The sequence below is a fragment of the Physcomitrium patens genome, chromosome 1, assembly GCF_059467195.1.
Source record: "Physcomitrium patens ecotype Gransden chromosome 1, ASM5946719v1, whole genome shotgun sequence".
Taxonomy (NCBI): domain Eukaryota; kingdom Viridiplantae; phylum Streptophyta; class Bryopsida; order Funariales; family Funariaceae; genus Physcomitrium; species Physcomitrium patens.
The window spans coordinates 30,680,353-30,704,370 of record NC_143410.1 but is presented as its reverse complement, the minus strand read 5'-3'; the positions used below and the strand labels follow the sequence as shown (position 1 = coordinate 30,704,370).

At 32.6% G+C, this 24,018-nt stretch overlaps 2 protein-coding genes across 8 annotated transcripts; one reads left to right on the top strand and one right to left on the bottom strand.

Annotated features, from left to right (window-relative positions):
- Positions 1–1,591: 1,591 nt before the first annotated feature.
- LOC112292185 (RHOMBOID-like protein 10, chloroplastic) lies at positions 1,592–5,587 on the top strand. Of its 5 annotated transcripts, none has more exons than XM_090256054.1 (10): positions 1,592–1,797; positions 1,967–2,371; positions 2,789–3,117; positions 3,397–3,451; positions 3,604–3,684; positions 3,878–3,974; positions 4,107–4,174; positions 4,417–4,515; positions 4,727–4,768; positions 5,147–5,587. In XM_090256054.1, exons 2-10 carry the CDS (start codon positions 2,123–2,125, stop codon positions 5,300–5,302), a joined length of 1,176 nt encoding a protein of 391 aa, XP_090112180.1. In that variant the 5' UTR covers positions 1,592–1,797; positions 1,967–2,122; the 3' UTR covers positions 5,303–5,587. The 5 variants fall into 5 exon arrangements, with proteins under 5 accessions (XP_090112180.1, XP_024396221.1, XP_090112184.1 ...); XM_024540453.3 differs by having other exon boundaries at positions 1,626–1,759; positions 2,012–2,371; XM_090256058.1 differs by having other exon boundaries at positions 1,658–1,759.
- Positions 5,588–8,246: 2,659 nt separating this feature from the next.
- Positions 8,247–16,434, bottom strand: LOC112290578 (uncharacterized). Of its 3 annotated transcripts, none has more exons than XM_024537000.3 (17): positions 16,007–16,434; positions 14,905–15,046; positions 14,437–14,537; positions 14,016–14,064; positions 13,586–13,697; positions 13,209–13,306; positions 12,981–13,057; positions 12,522–12,673; positions 11,253–11,312; positions 10,934–11,004; positions 10,588–10,680; positions 10,170–10,304; positions 9,863–9,927; positions 9,672–9,771; positions 9,354–9,462; positions 9,049–9,197; positions 8,247–8,582 (listed from the first exon to the last, which is right to left on the bottom strand). In XM_024537000.3, the coding sequence occupies exons 1-17, from the start codon at positions 16,078–16,080 to the stop codon at positions 8,310–8,312; spliced, it is 1,860 nt and encodes a 619-aa protein (XP_024392768.1). In that variant the 5' UTR covers positions 16,081–16,434; the 3' UTR covers positions 8,247–8,309. The 3 variants fall into 3 exon arrangements, 2 of the variants coding, with proteins under 2 accessions (XP_024392768.1, XP_090112179.1); XM_090256053.1 differs by having other exon boundaries at positions 14,905–15,007; positions 16,007–16,329; XR_016506445.1 differs by lacking the exon at positions 9,354–9,462 and having other exon boundaries at positions 16,007–16,332.
- Positions 16,435–24,018: the final 7,584 nt, after the last annotated feature.

The window sequence follows — 24,018 nt, the reverse complement described above, 5'->3', positions numbered from 1 at the left end:
TTCTTCACTCTTGTCAACTCCTTTCTTGCTTCCAGTCTAGTTTCAAGGGTCTCTAGTTTCTTTGTCTTTTTGGCAATAGCCATTCCAGTTTCTCTTTCAATATACATACTTGTTTATTTATATTTTGTTACCTTTCTTTGAGTGAAGGCTCACTTGTCTGAATTGTTTTTTCATCGAGTTCTTGTCCTTGACAGGATGGATGTAAAGTTTGTGGCAATCTTGATGTTTTTCAATATTGTGGCATAGAAAGAGATACAAGAAGTTATTTTGATATACAAAAAGGATTTTTATAAAGATTCTTTGAAATATATCATAATCATTTAGCAAGATGGAAAAATTAGATTCACAAAAGAGGTTCATATGGACCTTCCATTTAAATCAAAAGTGCCTTGACGTTTGCTAGATAAGCAATAGGATGGAATAGCAAGGATACTAAGTAACAACTTCAACAAGCAAGGAAATAGAAAAGAATCCAAGCAAGTCAATAAGCATTGGTACAAGTGGAAAAATTCTTCTACAATAATTGGGAGCAATATGATTCAAGTATTTGTCTTTTCTATATATTTATTATATATTTTTTAATTTTTTAATATATTGATTAAAAATAAATTTTTCTATTTTAAAAACCTGATATCTCCTACACTATAAATTTATTGAAGATTTTAAACATACCATTAGAATTAGAAGCATCACAAATAGAGAAGTATGTCAAATCAAAACTTTAAAAAGACTAAGTACAAAAAAATCAATAGAAAATTGTATCAAGTCAAATCCCTTATATATCAAAATTAAAAAACAAGTATAAGATTTTAAGTCCACCTTTAAATTTTTAAACATTTTAAATAAGAAGGTAGGTCAAATGAAAATTTAAAAATTCCTAATCATATGGAAAATCAATTCAAAAGTCAAAATAATCAAATACTTAATATCTATATATATATATATATATATATATATATATTTTTATTTATTTTTACTTATACCATTGAAATCCTAGATATCACAAATAGTAGATAGATCAAGTCAAAATCCAAAAATATTGGGATCTAAAATCCAAGGACATTCTTATAACCCTAAATCCTAAAAAACTCTAAATCCTTAACCCAAATCCAAAACTGATCTTCTATGGATGAATCTTGAGGCAATTACAAAGTGGCCCTATTGATACAACCATTCTAAGATAAAGATGACATAAATAACTTAGATAGACTAAATGAAATGCAAAAGTATGGCAAAGATAGCTATAGCAAATTTATGATTCCATCTTTGCATAGTTTCTTGCTATTAATGTTCAACAATATTAATAATAATAATAATAAAGAAAAAGAAAAAGAAAAAAGTGAAACTTACGCCAGTTGGGATACATTCCAGAACTCCCATATTTTTAACACCTGTTGCCCCTCCCTCTTCTATTATGCTCACCCTAAACTCTAACCTTGTGTAAACCCTAAATTCTAAAACCTTGTGTGACCTCCCACTAATGGAAGGCGTTACTAGCTACCATGCTGACACCTATTCCAGGGCAACATTTCAAAAAAATATCATCACCAGAAAGCTCGCACGAAGTCTTTGGACCACGTAAATTCACAAGTCATACAAGGAATAGGATTGAAGCTAATAATACAGTGACTCTCTACATTCTCAACTTGCATCTTGAGTCCGAAACATTCAAATTAAATTTAGGACTGGAGATTTTGTCTTTTGTAGTAAAGTTTATACCCTAGTCTTTGAATCCCAACTCGATACTTTCCCCGCGAATGTGAGCTTGCAGTTACCCTTTGCACTAAGTTTTGTAATGTGAGCTAAACTTCTACATTTTGAATTATCAGTCTGAAGGCTCAATTTGAAATTTTAACCTCCGATGGTTGGGCCCGTTTTTCTGTGTGTTAATTTTCAGTGACCTCAAATTGTTTTGCTTTATGTTGCTCGTAAAGTGTTTGGTATTTCTTAAGCTGACTACGTGTAGTTAAATTTGTCAATGTGGATGCGAATGGTGTGGCCTGTGGTGAAGATGGTATTCTGCCAAGCGTTGTGGACCTTATGACGATCAGTTGATGTCAAAGCCATCAAGTAGAATTCATTTGCGAGGGATACATTCAATTGCGCAAGCGGCAACTTGCGAATGGAAATGTTTGGTGGAGCAATACGGATGACCGGTTGTCACAAGAACCCAGCATGGATGGCAATGTTAGCTGGAATGATGCCAACCCAGGGAGATCTTCGGAGCTCGAGCACATGTGCGCGTTTTCCAACTGATGTTAAGTTGAGGGCCATGTCGATCTCCGCCCACAATTTTGGATTTCTGGTTGTGGGCGCCTTGCAGTTCCATCGCTGGACCACTCTTACGTCCAATTTCATCGAGCAATTGACGGTGAGTCCTGCCGCCTGTGCTTGCTTGCTTGCTTTATTTCGTGCGAGGGTTTTGCCTGGCTGTCGTTTCTCCCTTCATTGAACCTCACACGCCTGACGTACAACACCCCGTTTGTTTCGCTCTTACTTCTGAAATTGTCTATATGTTGAAACATGGTGGGGGTAGTGAGTTCTTGATAACCATCAATATTTGACGTTGTGAATCCCATCTATCCCTCTTATGGCTAGCTGTGATGTTGTGTCCAGTGATTTATTTACATACATATCTCAATTTCCGCTCGCTCTAGCTGCTAACATGACAGGTGCACCTGTAGGATGTCTAAAAGTCCGTCGCTTATGTCAAGTTAATCGTCCTGGTTGTGGCGTTGCTTCTGAGTTAGTTGAAAGTGAACCAAAAGACTGCCCTGTTATATTTCAGGAGAATAGTAGTCAAAGTTCACAACCGCAGCAGGTATCTGGAGTAATAGGGGAGAACTGTTTTCAAGTACCTCTAGAAGTTTATCATGGTCGTCAAATTCTTGGCAAGACTGGGGCACAGTTATTGGGTACAGGCATTTCGCTGTATTCTCCATGGAAAACCATAGTCAAATTTGTAGAAGGGAGGAGAAAAAGCAGACGCAGGAGTATTGTCACTGCAGCGTCAACGGGTGATGAAAACGATACGTCTTCTGCCAACACGATTACTGGCTATGGAATCGGGTCCAGGAGCCGCAATTGGACAAACATAATTCTTGGCGTGAATCTTTTGTAAGGTTTTTCTTGTCTCGTTTTTCCTGACTATTCCTGAGTGACCAGGTTCCGAATATGGATGTGCGATGTGAGTGTGCATCTTGGACAATTTACCTTTACAAACAGCGTTGGATAGGCATGATGAAGGATTCCATTGTTTAACTCATAGTTTAGGGTTTAAGATTGTGGTGTTGTAACGTGATAACTCTGCAGATAGAAGTTGTGTTTTGGCAATCCTCATCTGTGTACGAGGTGATAATTTGTATAGAAGTTCTGATGATCGAACGTGGCTTGTAGAATGTTTGGCGCTCAAATAGCATCTCAAGGTCAACTTCTTTTACTAGGCGCCAAGGTGATTGCCAATTATTACCTGCCCTATTTACAGAAAATACGAAGAGCGCTAATGCTCTGTACGAGCCTTAAACAGTGCCTTGAATCAACACCATAGACAAGTCCTGGATTTGTGAAAATCTCATTGTCTCTTTCGTTTTGTGCTGAATTCAGGTCAACAGCTTGATAGATAAAGGTCAATGGTGGAGATTTGTTACACCGTCAGTACTTCATGCCAACATTATGCATCTTCTGGTATTCACGAACGCTCTTATGTTTCAGATAATTCCTTCGCTGCTCTTATAGGTCACAAGCTCATAGAATTTTTTGGTTTTCATTTATTTACATTTTTGTTTACTTTGTTGCTAGTCGTTGGCCTATTTATTTAGCATATGTAATTTTTAGCGCGTGAACTGACTGTTGAAATAAGTGACTTACGTTGGTGCAGGTGAATTGTTATTCCTTGAATTCTGTAGGTCCAACAGTGGAATCACTGAGTGGAGGAAAGCGATTTCTTGCAATCTATGCTGTCTCCGCCATCGCAAGTACTCATTCACCATTCATCCTTGGAACATTGAATGTTTTGTCTACCTTTCATGTGTATGTAATTCTGTAATTGTAGTTTAGCATGGGCTTGTACGTGGTATTCAGCATCGAGTAAATTCTGAAAATGTCAGGCAGTGGGTTAAGCTACACGCTTTGTACAGCGCCTTCGGTCGGAGCATCAGGAGCAATATTTGGTCTTGTAAGTATCATGCTTTACATGTTTCTGATAAATTCATGCAACCATTGACGTTCTGGGAGAGTCAGAAATAGACTACTTTTTTACATCTGCAAGATGTTTTAATAGTTATAATTCTCCCGGAGGATGCAGTTGCATGGCAGTTCTGAATGTATACATTTCGATTCCTCTTTCTGAAGCATGGCGCTAGTGAGTTTCATTTTTCTACATCGCAAAACTTGTCTCTCTGAAGTGGTTCTTGTCAGGTTGGTGCATTGGCAGTATTTCTAGCACGTCATAAGACTCTCATGATTGGTGGAGATCAAAGTCTAGCTCAAGTAGCCCGTGTCATCGCTATAAACCTGGTAAAACCTGAACAACATGATTCAGTCGTGGTTGCGTATGTGGTGACGTGTTTCAGTCATTGTAAGAAACTTGAATGATGGAGTGAATGTTAAGTAAAGGTTTAGTAAGAACGTGGATGGGTGAATTTCCCAATTTAATTCTTTCATCAGGGCCCTTGAAAGTTGTCTAGTGTACTAATCATAATATGTTAACATGGGCTTTTGTTGACAGGGATTTGGCTTACTGTCTAGTGGCATTGATAATTGGGGCCATGTAAGCATATGTATCAATAACCGAATCTCCTATAAGATGCAATCCATTTCAAGCTTTTAGAAGATCACTGTCAGGCAGTCCTCTGAATTTGAGCCGAGTAGTACTATCTCGTCAAGAAAGAAGTCATTTTTCTTCGCAGTGGTTAGCTTTACAGAAATGGTTATTCACGTTATTTTTTGCTGAAAACCACGGATTTGTAATCCGATTTCTCAAAGGACTAGGGAATCTAATCTGGCTGGTCAAGTTGGAGCATCTTAGCTGTTTGACATGATCTAAGGTTGCGTTTTAAGTTCGGAAATCTGCATTAGCTTTTGGTCCATAATTTTTCTATTAATTCTTTTCGCGGTAGTTGTTGATGCACTTCGAATGGTTGTGTAGGTTGGGGGATTGTTTGGAGGAGCTGCTGTAGCTTGGTTACTTGGACCTGCGTTCTCTTTCGAATATGCACCGAAGCTTGGAAAGAAATTACTTCTCGATCGGCCACCAATTGCCAAATTGTTGTCTCCCTGGTCTAAAGAGAAAAGTGACCAATAAGCAGAATATTTGGATTACGCGAATTCACTAAACTTACCAGTCATTACGCTCAACATGCTGGAAGCAGTTTAAACATGGAAGCATGTGAGTGGAATGATAGATGTATCAGATTACCTTCATGTAGTTGAAGAGTTAATTGAGGATGCAATTATGAGGTTATTGAACTGTGAGGGAAGCCAAAACAATATCTCTTATAAATCTCAGGGTAAGTAGTCTTTTAATGTATGTATTCTTGATTGTGAACTTGGTACATAATTGTGTCACATTGTACACCATTTGAAACATTATCATTGCTATATTATATTGCTTATATTTAAATTAGCTAAGGTTTAGGGTTTAGGGTTAGCCATGGCTTTTGATTTCAGTCGAAGTTTTGTATGTGGAAATAGATAAAGCAAACAGTAAACATAGAGTTTGTTTATCATTTATTCGACCTTGATATCAAAGAAAATTATGTAAATATTAATTATATTTTAAATACTTGGTTACAATCAACAATTTCTTTTTTGAGAAGTTTAAATACTATTTAACTTTATAATGACTTTCCTAAATGATTTAGAGATGTTCATTTTTTAATATTGTTAAAAAGAAGATTATATACAGATGAACATATATCAAATGTTTTTATTATTTAGAAATAAATTTAAACTGCATTTCAAACTATAAAATATGTATACATACAAACATAATGAAATAATATATATGTATATGTATTTATTATTATTGATATTGAAGATGTATTACAAACATTATATAAAGCTCTCATACAATGCTATAAAAGAATTACTTTGTCTTTTTTACTACTACCATTAATATCTTGAATACCATCAATTGTAGAGCAATTTCCAAAATTGATGTTGTAATGATTATTACATAAATATTAGATCTATGTGAGAAAAAAAAAAAAAAAAAAAGAAAAGAAAAAGAAGGCGAAATATTTTCTTGATTATTTTTTACTTTGGTGTTTGTATATTCTTATTATATATATACTCTTATTAGATATATATATATATATATATATATATATATATTTTATATTGAAGTGATATTATTTCTACAAACCCCACATAAAATCTAAAATAAATAATTCATTCTAAAAGCTTTATTTAACAATTTTATTTATTTTCAATTCCATTATATAACCTCAAATTGTTTTAATTGATTCCATCACTTTTAAAATGAGTTGCAACACCTTGGTTGCCAATGCATTTTTAAAATAAATTTAGATATTGTGCTACATATTTATTTTAATTTAAAGCATTTGTGTAGTCATCTTATTAAACTTCAGAATTTAATTATTATTATTGTTAATACTTTGATTTGTAAGTCATATTTTTTTATTTTACAATTCTCAATCCAAAAAACAAAAATTATTATTTTTTCTACAAACTTCTCATATTGTATGCAGCAAAATGTAAATTAAAATATATTTCTTAATAAAACATCAGATCAGTGGTTGAAAAAACAAAAGTTGTTTATTTTTAAGGTATTTTTCTAAAGTTTTATTAAATTCATTTCAATCCAAATTCTGAATCAATTCAAATATGTCTCGTTATGTGCCTTTGTTTACAATTATTTTAAATTCTTATTACCTACTTTCAAAAACATCAAATTTGATTTGTTTTCTATATTCTCATACAATTGGTTGATTATTTATGTGAAATTGTTTAAAATAACCAAGAGCTTAAGATATTTGTGGCAAACATAAACTTAAATTAATTTATCATGTCTTCATCTTTTATTATTGTACCACATTGGCTTGTCTTCTATGTATATAATTTTTAAATTAAAATTCCAACTTTTAATGAATAATCAAAGATGAAAAATGAAATCAAAAATCAAAAATCAAAGTTAATAAAAATAGATGCAATATCACATACTTATCAATGTACAATCCTTTTAGGTTGTTGGTCTTGGATTGTGACAAAATTTCATGTCTTTGTTCACTTGAGAAATTTGTTTTTTTATCTTTTAATAAATTTGCTATTGAAATTTACACATATGTCCCATGATTTGCAAAAAAATTAATGAAAGCTTTGTTTTCTATTAAAGACTCCAAACAACTACAATAGACTAAAATTAAAGTACAATTATTGATTCTTCACAAACCAAAGTAGAGATTAAAATTATTGCATGGTGTACATCTCAATCCTCCAAGATATTTTAACACTCTTACATCTCAAAAGGGTCTATCAAACCAAAACTTTTTCTTTTACTTCAAACTGTTTTCTCAAACTATTCTAAATTACTTCAAACCACATAAAATGTCTTGCTACATTACAATGATATGCTACAATCTTTCATCTCCTTTTCAAATATCAATTTATTGTCAACATCTAACTTTTGAAAGACAAATGAAAGTGACACAAGAAAGATTCTTTGGTGGGAAATCCAAAATCTTTTTCACTTGAGCATGATTCACATGACCTTGTTAAAAGAATTTAGTGTAAGAATGTAATTTCCGCTCATGTACCACACACGATAGTGCACATTGCGCAATACAAGAACATGTGATGAACTCAAGTAGCGCTTTAAGATATTTATACCAGTACTGCTCACTTTGCAATGCATTTTCCCGCTAGAAATTGTTTGCAGTTATTCCAAGCATATATTTTCTTACAATATTCCGCTACTGGAGGTTCACACCATGAAAGAGTGAGGACCTTTAAAAGTCCACAAAATTCCAAATTCATAGAAAGATTATTTGGAACTTCTAGCGACTCAGTTTACAGATGTGGCACTGCAGAACTTTACATGGATCAGCACATCCTCCCAACAATCGTAAACCATGCTGATTATCTCTTTCTATGCAAATTGATGTTTAGTGATAACTAGCTGGGTTTGCAAGTCGTCTCATGCAAAATCTTATTGCTAGTCAAATACACGAATCACAAACAAATGATAACTCCAGATAAATTACAGAAAAAGACAGGCTGAGCTCCAATTGTAAGCTTAAGGCAGTAAATAGGATTTTCATTAAGTCTAAAAGATCAATGCTCATCTTGCTTCAACGCAGAGAGTAAACATCAATACGCATGTCATCACCTGCAGCATACAAGAGACTTCTGCCATTAGCCCACTTCAAGTCGTGATATCTTCCAATCCGTCGACCATCTTTGAATGGCTCCGCAGACCGTGCAACTGGCCTGGCACTTGAAAAGTCCACGAAGTAGAGTCCTCGTAAGGTACTAACGGCAGCGGAACTTGCACCACCTCCCAAAGAAACCTTCAAAACTGCACTATCATCAAGCTGAAGTGAAGAAACGGGTGCACATCCTCCCTGACAACAATCACCCAAAAATGTACTCATTTTAGAACATTTAAACAGTTCTCAACCGCACGCTTCGTGTTTAAAAGCTTCTACCGATGCACTTCGAATTATACTACAAGCAGATCCTGACGAATACAGATAATGCTTTTGGCAATTATGTAAAAAGTGAAAATGAATAAAAAAATGTGTAATTATACGAAATGAAGAAACAGATATAAAGGACATATGTTTAAACTAAATCATATATGGAACACCTTGAAGCCTAATGACGCTATCACAGAGAATCACAATACATGAATCACAACTTAGCCACAATAATAGTCTGTTCATGACAAAATCATTATGGTTTCACCAATACTCAAGAAATAGAGGATAAAGAAACAAAACAAAACAAAAAAGAAAAAAAGATAAGGTAAATAGAACCATCAAACATTGTAATGAAATCAAAGCAACGCGGAGGGATGGAATTGCTTGCCGAGTTAGCCAGTAATCTGAAATCCCAGCGCAACACTCGTGTGTCCATTCCAGCAGAGAGAATAAGGTTGGTATCAATTGCGTCTAGACATGTTATCATTGAATCGTGAGCCTGCACACGTCCATTCTTTTGCATACTTCCAAACATTCCTGTAGAATGTCACAAGTTCAATTATCTTCTAAATTTCTGTAGTATATAATGATGACGCTTACATACTACAAGATTTGAGCCATACAAATTGCAACAATTGTTAACAGATAGTAAACCGAAGCAATCTTACAAAAAAATTTAATGAGATTACTAACCAACACAACGTTCTACACGTCGATCCCAGACACGGACAGAGGAATCTCGCGAACCCGACATAAACAGATTATGATTTGGTGGAAACAGCGACACGCAAGTAATCAAATCCTAAAAAATACCACATCCAAGACGAGTGTTAAAAGGAAAAATTCGGCTGAATCACAGAATGGAAAGAACTACTGAACTTGTGGTTATCATAATTAAAATATAAAGAACAAAGAGTTGCACAAGCTTAAAAACCTGCACTTGCATATTATCACAATCACGACCAATTCTCAAGGACTGTCAGCATGATAGAGCATCAAAATATACTATACCTCATGTTCCGTGTACTGTCGAACCGGTTGTAAGTTACCAAATGAAGAAGTGGTGTTGATGTCATAATAACATACACGCTCATCGAGCCGAGGTCCACCCCTGCTAGAAACCCATATTTCAAGATTAACACTTTGCAATGAGAGAGGCTTGTGAAACAAATCAGGTTTAAGTAATCTAGAGGGAAACTTACCCTTCATGTGATGATGTGTGAAAAGTCTCGCCTGTGACAAAAGCATGTTCTACGCCTCCCAAAGCCTGGACACAAAAAGAACATGAAAATTCAGATTGCAAGTCACCAACTCTATGAGCAATATCTGTAGGGAATAAGACGTCATACCAAGACAATCTTAAAACTGAAAAAAGAATGAGGACACCATAAATCTGTCAGCAGACATCCGTCGTTTGCAATGAACGACCCTCGGAGCACAAGCTGACAGACTTGAAATGTTCACCATAAAAAGATTGATTGCAAGACATTCGAAAATTAGAGTCTTTACCTTGATACAGGAGACCAACTTAGAAGAATCTTTCGAGAGCACCCCCTGCTCCTTCCAACAGCGACCTACTGCGGCATACCGATGGATGCAGGGTGGCGGTAACATCCGATTACTACCTGATCCAGAATTTTCCTCCTGCAACATGTGACAACCTGAGTCATTTTTTCTGATTTCTTTCTGAACCAACATTCTTTAAGCAAAACTGCCTCAACATTATGCAGCATTATTTGACCAAAAGAAAATTAAGCCGTCAGAATGATAAAACAAACATACTTCTAAGATGAATTCCACAAAACTAGCAGCCAAAACACATGCCGAGAATATAGAATAGAATTCCAAAAAACTTATAAATAGAAGTCAAACACGTGAACAACTTAAACCTAAAAATATTATACAAAACTAGTAACCTTCAACTAACCTTGGCTACCCCACAGACTAGTAATGTCTGATAAGAAGAGTGAATATCCATTGAACAAGCATAGTGACGAGCCATATCTACTTTTTCAGCAACCTGTATACCCCACAAACAAAGCAACAGGACAGAATGTGATCAGTAACCAAATATTATTTCATCTGTTCACGAGATCCTAAACTTAGAACAGCAGATGCACTGCGTATTCTCAGTACTCATAGCATTGCTGGTTAGACAGATTCGATCGTTATTTGATACTCGCTGTATAAGACCGAGAATTGAAGAAACGCAGAAGGAATACATCACCATCTTAACGAAAAGTTGCAGAACTTTAAAACAGAATCCGGATCACCTGTCCATCCGATGTCCACACAATCAGTGTACCATCCTTCCCACCACTAATCAGCTGATTGCGTTTATCATCTGAAAGATTATCCCCATGAAACTTAGTGAGAAATTTGACAGAAATTGGACAAAAATTTGATGAGAACATTCACCAAAAGCACCAGCTTGATATATGAACACATATTTTCAACTGATTAAAAAACAATCTGACGGAATGTGTGTGTGTGTGTGTGTGTTTACTCATTCGAGGAACATACATGATCAAGCACACCTTAAAATGTGCAGATATTAATATTATAGACACTGAAATAAGAAAAAACACATACCATAGGACATGGCAAAGATGGTATTTCGATGGCCAGAATACGACTCCACCGCATGTAGACCTGAAAACAACCCAAAACCTGATTAGTAACACACAAGCGTCTGTCACGACGACTGTCCCGATTCATGGATGAGAAACTCCACTGAAGGAGGTTTCACAATATAACTTATTAGCAACAGTAAGAAACAATTGATTTCATGTTATTAAGACAATTCATCCTATTTTATTACTCTAATATGCCACACAAATTATGAGACACGTTCTAGCATACAATTAGGAATACATGCAACATTAATCTACCTTGAAGCGCCTCTACCTGATGTCACTCGCTGCCCCAATCAAATCTATCCGTGTGGCAAACAGTGGATGCATTGCAAATGAATAGTCTTTCCTAATTGGTCATCACGTTACAGTATAGAAGCTTAAGTTTTAAGGTTAAATATATAAGAGTTGAGCTACAAATTTCGCAGAAATCTATAAAAGCTAAAAATTCCTTCACTCCGACGCGTTTGAGAGCTCAGACTGAACAGATTAGTACGGAACAACGCCGAGGACCTAGCATAAGTAAAGGGGACCTTACGAGCCAAACAGTCCATGTTCGAATCTCGGAAATTATATTTCAATGCTTCGAAAGTAATGCACAGGACCAAGGAAACAAGTCCTTAATAATGTAATCCTCCCTGTAGAATGTTTGATCCTCATTTGGTACGTCAGAGTCCCAATCTACGAGAGTGCATATCAAAATAGGTACTGTACTCGTAAGGTACTTCCAGGTGTTCGGATAGTTTATCACCCATCAGGGGGCCATGTTAAGGACATTAAGTTCCCTCAAGAAAAATTCCAATAAGTTTTTCTTCCTACGATATTAACTGTCTGATCATGAGTTCGTCGTCTAAGAAAAAAACGGTTTAGGGTTTACGGTCAAGGTTCTTGGTAGAAAGAGAACACGTTTGAAATTATATAATACACACGTTGGTATTTTAGTGTGTTCTGTTTTTCAAAACTACAGAAAGGAACTATAGAGAGAATTTTCTGTTTCTACTTTCTCAAATGTGCAGGTCAACTCAAAACTGCTAATGAGATGACAGGTCCTACAAGTTTGTCAAATGAAACAACCAGGTATATTTGAGCTCCTCTTACACTTCTAAATTTTACGTAATCGAAAGTTAGTGCTCATTATCAGAGATGATTTCTCTCTATGATACAATATTTTCAAGAAACAGTCACAATAGAACAAATTAGAATTGGTGATAACATTTTCTTAACATACCAAAAGATGCAGATGAGGAATCCATCGCCATTCCCTTGTTTAAATCTCCTTGTGTTGACAGAGAGGCAGAGCTTGATACATCGTGTGAACCTCCTATCCCATGTAAAGGACGACTCCATCCCATACTTTCTTCTATATAGTTGATGTCATACCTGTTATGCAAAAGCATAAGGACAGGACCCAAACAATGGTCGCGCCCCTTTTAAATTTTAATATCAAATCGGTGAAACATGTGCTATGAAGGCACTCTCAATCCTAGAGTAGAATAGACCTTAAAAAATACATAAAATCGAATTGCTTCGTTTTTGTATCTCCAGCCCAAAAAGAGTTGTAGGTACCGCATTAACTCACATTTCGTGAATGAAATATAGGCTATTATTTATAAAGAGTTTTGGACACCCAAAACAAAACTAAACAGCACTAAACAAAAATAGAAGTAAAAAATGGAAGCATACTCACTGAAATGCGTCTTCCGTTACATTTTGTAAAGCAGTATTTAGATCTTGAAGTGTACTGGGGTCGCAATTTTCCGTCAACTGCAAATCAATCGATTAATTCTCAATAAAATCATATTGGACGTTTCTCTGACTCACACAGATCGTGTCAAACTAAGTATGCGAGAGAGAGAACCATACGGCACAATCAGAAGGAATTGACAGTGAAATCCACTACAGAATTGGCATCTACCTGCTGCAAACACAATTCTACGGTCTTCCCAAGCATAGTAACTGCAGCACACCGCGTCTCTGGTTTTCTTAGCAAAGTGATAATTGTGGTTAAAGCCCCTGCGAAAAACAAAAAAAACCAAAAAAAACACACAAAATACTTTATTTCAAAAGATGTACTTTAAGTGCGAGCTTCAGAACACACACACACACACATGGTGTGGTTAGAGATATTCTGCACCTGACTTATAACCCATAGAGCGTGAGAGCGAGAGAAGAGGAAGAAGTAGGAAAGAAGAAAGAAAGAAAAGCAAGCTAAGGTGGGGTGTGGGGTGCGTGAGTCCGTGTGAGTGAGCGCGTACGTATGAAGAAAAGAAAGTAAGGCATTCTTGAACACACCGTTTATTGAAACAAATTCCAAATTGACAAGAGCTGCAAAAGCTTCCGCATGAGCGAAAAATTCCATGCGACTGGCCTCCACTGGCCTTTTGAGTGTCAAATGCTTCAACACCTTTAAGTGCACCATCCAACATTGTCAATACATACAATTCATAGTAAATGAACAACGATGCAAGCAACATTGTAAGTGATATGGTAACATCGTAACTAGATGTAGAATGCTATTAGGGATATTCATAATGTTGGAGTCATTGTCAGGGAAGGCACATAAAAAATATAGTTAACTCCTTTCATCAATATCAAGAGTCCACTCTTGTCAGGGACGAGATTACCACCTACCAGCAATGCGTTGTACAGACTTCATAATTCCTAAAATAACTACGACATAACCAACACCCAAAAGAAGGCATACCAGATAAAAAGTAAATACCTTAGGAATAAGAAAATCTCGCATTCGAGATTTTGCCAGATCTGGTAGTCTGTAAAATAGGACGAAGTTACCACATGTAACGATACAATTAGCTACACTGAAATCGTTGACGAGAAACACATCCCTGCTTCATAAAATAAGCAAAACTTAACCAGCAATATGATAAGAATAGACACTTTGCAATGGAAATTGGAACATCATACTTGCTTTACACTTACCTTCACTACTAGAATAACAAAAATTGCATCAAATTACTAAGACATGATAATTTAGTTGTCGTAAAAAGATATCCGATTTTTTTTTTTTCCACATCAAAGTTCAATGGCCTAATCTCAAAATCTTCTTCTGCCTAGTCATCGCAAGCGTTTGACAACCATGAATTTCAAAAGAAGATCCAATTCACGGATATCATTCAGCCGACCTGGGCAAGAGGAACATAAATGGCACCACACTTTGTTGTCGCAAGACCAAATCATGGCTGAAGACTACCGCCACAAAAGCTGCTTGAAACTCTTCCAAAGTCTGCAAATTCAGGTCCAGAAACCCGCACTAAGTTCAATACTAGGGCCCAAAACGTCGCAACCTCCCTCGAATCGCTTGCAATAGTACCTAATGGTTTCACCTGATATACTTTATATTTAAATTGTTACAGAGCAGGTTAATACACTCTTTCGATGCTATCCATCAGTACAGCAAACTGACGTTTCCAAATACATTCATTTAGATTACTGTTTACCGGCTTAGAAGCCTGCCAAATGCTGTATTTTTCCATCAGAAAACCATGCAACGATGAGATAGGTACACACTGCAAAAAAAAAAAAGAAAAAAAAAAAAGATACTTAAGTAGAAAACTACCACGCCACTTTAAATAGAGAAATAGGGTGCTAACCGTTTCAAATGACATTGTATCTGTAAGAAGAGTTGCAACTTCGTTCGACACTCGATCGAGCTGATTGCCATCCTCCAGCTTCGAAATGAGAGCTTGAAAAAGCCTACATAGGTCCCGTGTTTTTACATGATCCGTCAATGCCCTGATGCCAATTCAAATAACAATCAGGTTTCCGGTAGAAATTCAGAGCTTCAATGGGAATCTTCGCAATCACAGACAGCTAGGGACACGCAAGCATATTGAAATTCGTAATCGCAATATACAGCACTACAAAAGAATTGAGACCTTACAAAAAAAGCTCGAAAATCAGGCTTGTATACCAGTCAGAAAAATGTGATTACACATCAGGGTTGACTTCCATAAAAAAACTCAAATAACAAATGTAGCTTATATAGGAGTCTAATCTTCCACATAATGCTATTAACCATGAGCGAAAGCGATTTATGCGACCTAATATACAACTATGTTTTACACTAAGTAGCGTCATTACTATGAGGTTATACAATGGACAAGATATTCGGCAACAGTATAGAATTGAAGATAATCTACTCTTCTCCTACAACCCATTTGAGCACTGGATAAGACAGAGAGCATTGTTCGCAGCCCAACTTGGTCACTCGCTCCCTTACAGAAATTATTTACTGACCAAAAACACAACAGTAATGCAGATACACACTCATGCTTACTCATTCACATGGAATCGTACGCTGAAAGAAAAAAAACAAAACAAAACAAAACAAAAACAAACAAACAAACAAACAAACAAAACAAAACAAAACAAACAAAAAAATCCTAAATCAACAACCAGGGATTAAACATCTGGGACAAGACTGCTGTATCAAAGCTAGCCAAGACTCCACACAAACTCTGGCTAACACCTGCAAAGACCACTAATTCTCCGTTCCTCTAATTCACTAAAACCCTACCTACCAAACCCAAGTATTACTCGTCAAAACCCTAGCCTTATGCCTCCTTCCTCCACCACTACCACGACTCAAACGCCAATTACTTCCCGCTGCCTCTCGGTCCCATCAGCTGCAATCTCAGAAGACTGACGCACACATTCCCGACCAGGATGTAGGGAGAAGGGGTGACGCAGTACCGTAAGGTGCGAAAGAGCTCCGCTGCTAGGGGGATCTCATCGGGACTAATCTCAACTTCGATAAAAAGCTTCATCAATGACAATGGGAGACGAGAGGGTTAGATATGATTCGTCGGAGTTGCGAGCAGAAGTGAAGGTGGATGCCCGCACCGCAGAGAGAGAGGAAGAGCATGCGTTGGCAGGAAGGAGAGAGAGGATACGGCAGGACGAAGAAGCACAGAACGGCGGAATTTGAAGAAAAGGTGAGAAGGTGAGAGAGAGGGTGTTGAATGAGAAGAGGGGAGGGGGCGAGAGAGAGACTCGCACGCACATACACACACAGAGAGAGGAAGACGGAGAGAGATCCCACAGAGAGGAGCTTTGCAAGCATTCGTTGGTGGGAGTGATCATCGCAAGTTTCCGCACACATACGCAAGGACGACGACGAAGACCAGCAGGGACGAGCATGTCCCCACCCCACCCCTATACTTCATACCCTGCCATCCTCGCCTCCCCTCCCCCTTGATACCCGCCTTTACAAATACCCTGATTGACCTCCCTGCTTCAACTCTGGTCATCGGGGTTTGTCTTTGAATTCCCCACACCCTATCCTCTGTTTCTGAACATGGACCTTGCTACTTTGTAAAATCTACTAATTCATGAATTATAAATGATTTTATAAATGATGTTTAATTTAAATATATTTTATTTTTATTTTATATACTCTATTTTATAATAAAAAAAAATTGATAGTATAATTAGCACAATTTATAATATTTCAATACTTTCAAAAGTCTGAATAAGTACTACAAAAAAAACATCACGTGTTATTCTAAAGGAATTAAGATACATGTATCTGTAGCCTAACATATTATATATATAATTTTTAGAATAAGAATAACATTGTAAAATCAAAGTAAATTTATTTCCCCGGAGTTATCATGTAATTCGTTTTTTTCCTATATATCAAAATTTTATCCGTAGGATTTGAAATTTTAATGTATTATATATTGAATAGAATTTCATTTTTTTTAAATATAATTTTACTATACTTATGTATATATGTATAAACTTATTTGATTACTATGTACATGGACACAATCACATATAAGTTTAAAAAATTAATATTTTAAAGTTTCTCATTTAGTTTTTATGTAGCCATTTTTTCAGCTTGCATCATCTAAATATTCAAAATTTAATCTTGAAAATAATGGTAGAGGTCTTTTTTTGAATTATTTTTATGTTTTAAATCATTAAATACAATATTTTTGTAGCTTTATTGTCAAACTTATACCCTGTATTGTGATAACGTGGTACATTTCTGTTCTTGTACATTGAAAGAAGCTACTTGTATAAATTTGTTGTGAAGGCACAAGTTTGTTTTACAACATTGATTACTGAAAATTAAATAACTGTAGATTTTACTTCAGTTTTGTTTGCTTTTGGTATTTCATAAACATATGTGTATAATATTTTTTAAATAATTACATTGTATGTTATCCAATAAATAAATAAATAAATAAATATATATATATATATATATATCTATATATATATAAATAAATAGTATTTTTTTTAACAATATTGTAGTCTTTAAAGTTTATTTGAAAATCTATTGGACTTAGATAGGATTTTGTTTTATCTTGCACAAAAACAATTTGAGAAATAACATATCATTTTTAATATATATACTACTAGTGGAATTCCATGGTATTGGGCATGGAAAATCTGAAAAAAAAAAAAAAAAAAAAAAAAAAAAAAATGTGGTTTCCAAGTCAAAAACCAATCACTTCTAAAAAAAACAAATGTTCACCAAGAAAAAAAAGAAAAAAAGGAAGAGTTATACTCACAATAATAGAACCATTCATGTTTCTTTACTGTTATTTGCAAATGTAATTCTTATTTACTACAACAACTTAAATAGGTAAGTTAAAAGAATTTTTAAAAAGCAGCACTTCCCACATGCCTCCTTTGACTGCCCCATATTATTATGATTATTGTTATTATCTTTGTTATCATGCCCCTTGTTATTGTATGTGCACACTTGTTTTGCAAATTCTTTTTTGTTTTCACAATAATTTACAACACCAAATATCAAAACTTGATTGCATGTAATTTATAGTTTTTTACAATATATATATATATATATGTTCATAATCTTCACTTTTCTATGATTCAATGAATTGGTTTGTGCAACACGTTGATGCTTAAAATAAGTTTTGAATGTTTTTTGTAAATCCTTGATTTTATTGCTGAAGTAAGGAAGCCATACAATTAATTGCATTCTACAATGTCTTTGTGATTTTGTGTTTCTCAAACCAAGACATTTTTTTTTGATTAAATGAAATGAAATTAAACTAAAAATATTTTTCATAATTTCTATATGGCGAACAAAGTGCATAAATATTTTCAACTAATAAAATATTAAAGAAGAATAGTGTACTTATATTTTTGTGTTATTTATGGTTCAGGAAAATATTACAGTGAAGAAAGCAAGCTTGATATGTATTAAAAAATTGCATGTCACATTTCCAACATTAAGAATTAAAATTACATTTATTTTCAAATCTACATGATTTTGATATGATAAATGCAAGTTTGTTTTATTTCTTTAATATAATCCATGTCCTGATGGATATGAATGCAAATCAAATTGAAAATTATTTTTTAAAGTTTGAAAGATGACCTAAAGTAGGAATTGCAACTCCTCTAAGATAAACTTGAAATTTAAGAAATCACCATACGTGTTTGTATCTATTGGATTTTAATATAAATTTCTTTAATTTTATTAGCATATTTGGCACTTGTAAAAAAATTGATTCATTTATCTTAATATAAAATTTTAAATAAAATTGGTTATTTTCCAAAAATTATTCAATTGAATGTCCTCAAAAAGTAAAAAGAATCAGTTTTCATTTTAGATTCATAAATTTCATAAACTTCATAATTTAATGCAAAAATCAATTTCATGATCATGATCAGCAAAACGTTTTAACAATTTCTAAAAAATAATGAATATAAATATATATATATATATATATATATATATATATCACGTATTTTTATTTTTTGCTTGTAAAAATGTTGAAATGCATATACTTATTATCTTCTGTAGTCTTTTGAGTGTCAATGACATCCTTAAAAATTAAAATTATATAATAGCTAAATTTAGGTACAAATAAGCTATAATATTTAATATTATAAATCAAAAATCAATTACTTCTAGAAAAGCACCAATTTTAAAAAATCCTAATTAAAATAAAAAACAATTGAACCATTTTTTTTAGTATTATTAGCAAAGTCAATTTTTTATTACTTCAATAGTTAAAATAAGTAATTTAATAAAGTTTTAGAATAAACTATATTTTTTGTAGAATTTATAGATTCATAATTTTTGGAATAAAGAATATTTATTGTATTTTTACAAAGGCAACATAAATTTTTAAATTATTAAAAGATAACATATGTTTTTGGCCACCAAGACAATTTATTTGTCTCAACCAATTGGCTAATAAGAAGGCTTTTTATCTCTTTGTCTTACAACTAAGATTTCTTATTATATAAATATATACATATTTATTTTCTAATATATATTTTAATAAAAACTTATTATATTTATAATAAATTTATTATATTTTTAAATTAATTTTTATTTATTTATTTATTTATAATATTATATATAAAATATAAATATATAAATATCAATTAAAGATAAAGTAATCATATAAAATTTGATTAAAGAAACAAAACAAGAACATATATATTTTTAAGATAAGAAGTCATTAAATTGATTATTCTAAAATACAAAAATATAAATAAATATCAAATTAAGACTAAAAGATAAGAAAATTACCAAAAAAAAAATAATTTCAATCTTAGGTCTTCTATTTAATAAATAATGTCAAAAAATATGAGGTAAGTATTGCTATAGGATAGAAGTATAATGATACAAAATATATATGAGCTCACTATTTAATTATCAAGGATTCAAGAAAACTATACACTTGAAATGAACCTCAGATTTTAGTTCTAATAGTACAAGTCTATGGTCTATTCACATGGAATTTTTAGTATGAATAGACTAATAACTAGCTTAGCTGCTGAGATCCAACTAACATATTGACACTTGTCTTATTAGGCTGCAAAAGGGCTTTGTAGGTGGCAATAACTATATATTGACTATTGACTAGTATAGCGGCTACAAGTTGTCAACTAATAATATAATTTCAACCATCACATATGTAATCACATAATATCTAATAGAAATTACATATGTATATAAATTCTCTTTTAATATTTCTATTTAATGGCATATTAGACTAATTCAATTTAATAATTCTCAATATTTCCTTGAATTTATAATGCTTCTTATGAATTAGACCTTTGGTCAAAACATCCACAACCATGTCTTATTTCCTCAAAAAATTAAGTTAATCTCACCATTTTCAATCTTTTTACAAAAAAAGTGATATTAAATTTCAACTTATTTAGTAGAATCATGGAATATAGGATTTCTTAAAAGAGAAATACAAATCTAGTTATCACCAAAAATAATCATAAGACCACCTTGTAAAAACTTAATATCTTTAAATAACTTATAAAGCTGAATTGCTTCTTTTGTTGCATGAGTAATTGCCATATATTGTACTTTAATGGTAGATAAGGCAGTTGTTGGTTTTTTTTTTGTTCTAATTTGTAATACCATTAGCCAATAAAAATATATATCTAATAATAAAAAATTAAGTGTCAATATCTTATGCATAATGTGTATTGTAGTGACCAATCACTTACAAATTTGTAGAATTTCTACTATATTATAGCATATAATTCAACATGCCTTTTAAATATCAAAAAATCGGCAATTCAATTTTGTAGACTAGTATTCGCTATGTATTGGTTAATAATTCCTATTATATATGTAATATTGGCTCAAAAGCCTATCATTGCATAAACTAAGCTGCTAATTATACTTTGGTATGGAATGTCTTTCATTACTTTACTTTTCTTAGGAGTCTTTGGATTCATGTCATTTGACAATTTGCTCTTAAAATCTAGATGTGTAGTCAAATGTTTACAATCTTTCATGCAAAATTATGAGGATAAATTTTATCCTTGAATTCAAATTATAAGATGGCTTCAATTAATAATTTCTTATAATTGGTGGTGTAAAGTGAGATAAGTAAATAACAAGAATAAAAGAAGTGCAACCACAAAATAAGAGGAAGAAATATATTCGAGCAAATACATTCTTCAATATTTAGTTATAGTCTATTTACTAGATTTTTATTAAATAAAAAATAAAAAATAAAAAATAAATTTTTAGATATTTAATTTTATTATCTTTTTGATGACATAAGAAACATATAAATCCAAGTTATTATGAATAAGATATGAAGGTTTAAAGATATCAAATAAATAATTAAAAAATTGAGTAAAAATATTTTACTTTTAGGATAATTTGCTTATAGATTAAGGATTTGAGCCTCACTAAGGCTCATATGTAGTATTTATTAGTCTCTAAGAGAGGCCATGAGGCCTTAGCACTATCCTCCTAACTACATTCAAGGTGCTACTATCCATATAGCACTTGTGCACCTCCCTTTCTACAAGGACTATATTAGTTATTAGTCCTTCTATTTTCTATAAGTAGAATCAATATTTTTGAACTGTTAACTTCACCATGGTGTTTAAAAAAATTCAATTAGTCCACAAACCTTCTATGGCCTTCAAATCTTGATCCATTTTTTAATAGTGGCTCCCAAAGTGATAAAACTCATTTTTACTAAAGGCTTAAAAATTACTCTAAGAATTCCTAAAATATTCTAAATAAATTCTAAATAAATTTTAAAAATATTTATAATATCTCCATAATTTTAATATCAATTTCATGCTATATTTTCTTATCTTATAGATTTTTTATAGTAAAAAATCAATATAAATCAACTATACATCTTATTTTCTATATCAATAATTAAAAAGATATGTTGTCCTTTTTCATGCTTCTTCTAACTACTAATTAACATTTATATATTTTTATAAGTAATGTATATAGATAAAAGGCCAGTTTAGATATTGATCTTAATAACTAATCCTTAATACTCAAAAATAAGTAAAAATATTAAATCAACCAAAATAATTACCTTCAATACTTACTAAGATTCTATTTTTATAACTAACATTCAAATTTTCTATTTGTCTAAGGATTTCTATACTACTCACTATATATTATAATTTTAAGCATAATAATTTTATTTTATTTCTACTAAATATCCAAGTAAATCATTTTGATGACTCATAAAAACTTTTCAAGTATATTCTTTAAATATTTCTATTGATTAAAGTAAATTATATGATTTCCTTGATTTCTTATGACTTACATGTATAAAATATAATAGATTTTATAAAAATCTTTCATCGTATATCTTTTGGCTAAGTGAACTTTTGTCTTTGAAAGAAATTTTTTATTATTGTAGACTATAATCAAATCAGTTAGATATAATGCAATGATAATAAATCTATTAGTATTTTTCAACACAAAAGAATTAAGATGTGTGTGGCTTCTCTTCAAATTTTGTGAGTTAGAGTACTTATCTATTTTTTTGTATCATACCCTTGGATATTGCTTAAGTCCATATAGAGATTTAGAAAGCTTTCATATTAAAGACTCTTTCATTTTTGATATATAACCTTAAAATTATTCCATCTATATATATATATATTTTCTTCAAGATTTCTATTTAAGAATGTCGTCCTAACATTGATTTAATGAACTTTCAAATCATCAATTGTAGCAAATCTAAGAAGTATATGGATTGAGGTCATTAATGCAATCAAAGAAAAAATCTTATTATAATCAATACTTTCTTTTTGTACATAATCTTTAGCAACAAGTCTTATGTTGTAGTACTGTATTAAATCATTTACATTGTATTTAAATTTAAAAATCTACTTACATCCAATAGATTTTTTAGCTAATAATAAAAGAAATAAAGTTTAAGTCTTATTATTTATAAGAATTTTATACTCTAAGTCTATTACTTCTTACTAGTTTCAAGTGTCATCTGAAACGGGACTAGATTGTCTTTAAGATCTAAGACCTTTCCAATCCATAGCAATATAAATTCTATTGCAATATAGAGCTAAAAAAAAATTGAATAAAACTAAATACAATAGAATATAAAAGGCAAAACATAAAAAAAAAAATATAACATAATTGAATAGAAAAGTGCAAAATCAAACTTTATTAAAAAAAAGGAAATGAAGTTATACTTGATCGGATATCTAAATGACCTTAGCTAGTCCTATAAAGCTATACTTGACTTTGTTCAATCATCTTGGAATTTACTAGAATGTTCCTAATGGTGGGCCTTATCTAAATAACTGTCCTAGGCCATCTCTAAAATGTTTTATGGTGGATCCCACATAAACTACAAATCAAGCCTCAATTTTAGAAACTTCTCAAACATGGCTCCAACTACCTATTTGTATGTGTCAACAATACAAATATCTTATCCATACCATGTTATAATTAATCTTCCTCCAATAATGTTGAACATCTTTGTTTTACTTCTAATGATATATTGAAATCATTTCTTGACAATGAATGAGATTTTGTGCAAGTTTCTATATGACATTGTAGATGGGATAACTTTCCTAGAGGACTTTGTATTGAAGTTGTAGATGTCCATTGCCACAGCAAAGATAGCAATGCTCCAAAATGTTATCCACTTCATACTCTTGTAGGTCATCAATCATAACATGTGGTGGTGGTGGTATTGGTAGTTGATTTTGGTTTAGAAAGTACCTTAGCTCAATATGAAATTCCTTAAGTTACAAAATATAGAAGATTTGGTGGGCTTGAATATCTGGCGGAAGCTTGAGGTAATATGCAATAACAAAAATTACTACAAAAATGCAAAAAGGACTAAGCCATTGAGGTGCCAACTTACAAATTTGGATTAATGTAGCAAGTAAAAATTTTGTGTTGAAAAGTAATATATGGTCATCTTTTAGGAAGGTCTTATATTGCCGAT

Excerpts from the sequence above, each read along its gene's own strand:
- LOC112292185 (XM_090256054.1), top strand. The coding sequence starts at position 2,123 with ATGGAAATGTTTGGTGGAGCAATACGGATGACCGGTTGTCACAAGAAC. Across the intron at positions 3,975-4,106 it reads TGCTGTCTCCGCCATCGCAA|GCAGTGGGTTAAGCTACACG; the intron begins GTACTCATTCAC and ends TGAAAATGTCAG. Across the intron at positions 4,516-4,726 it reads GTGTCATCGCTATAAACCTG|GGATTTGGCTTACTGTCTAG; the intron begins GTAAAACCTGAA and ends TTTTGTTGACAG.
- LOC112290578 (XM_024537000.3), bottom strand. The coding sequence starts at position 16,080 with ATGAAGCTTTTTATCGAAGTTGAGATTAGTCCCGATGAGATCCCCCTA. Across the intron at positions 11,313-12,521 it reads TTCCTCATCTGCATCTTTTG|GTCTACATGCGGTGGAGTCG; the intron begins GTATGTTAAGAA and ends GGTTGTTTTCAG. Across the intron at positions 9,463-9,671 it reads GACAGTACACGGAACATGAG|GATTTGATTACTTGCGTGTC; the intron begins GTATAGTATATT and ends GGTATTTTTTAG.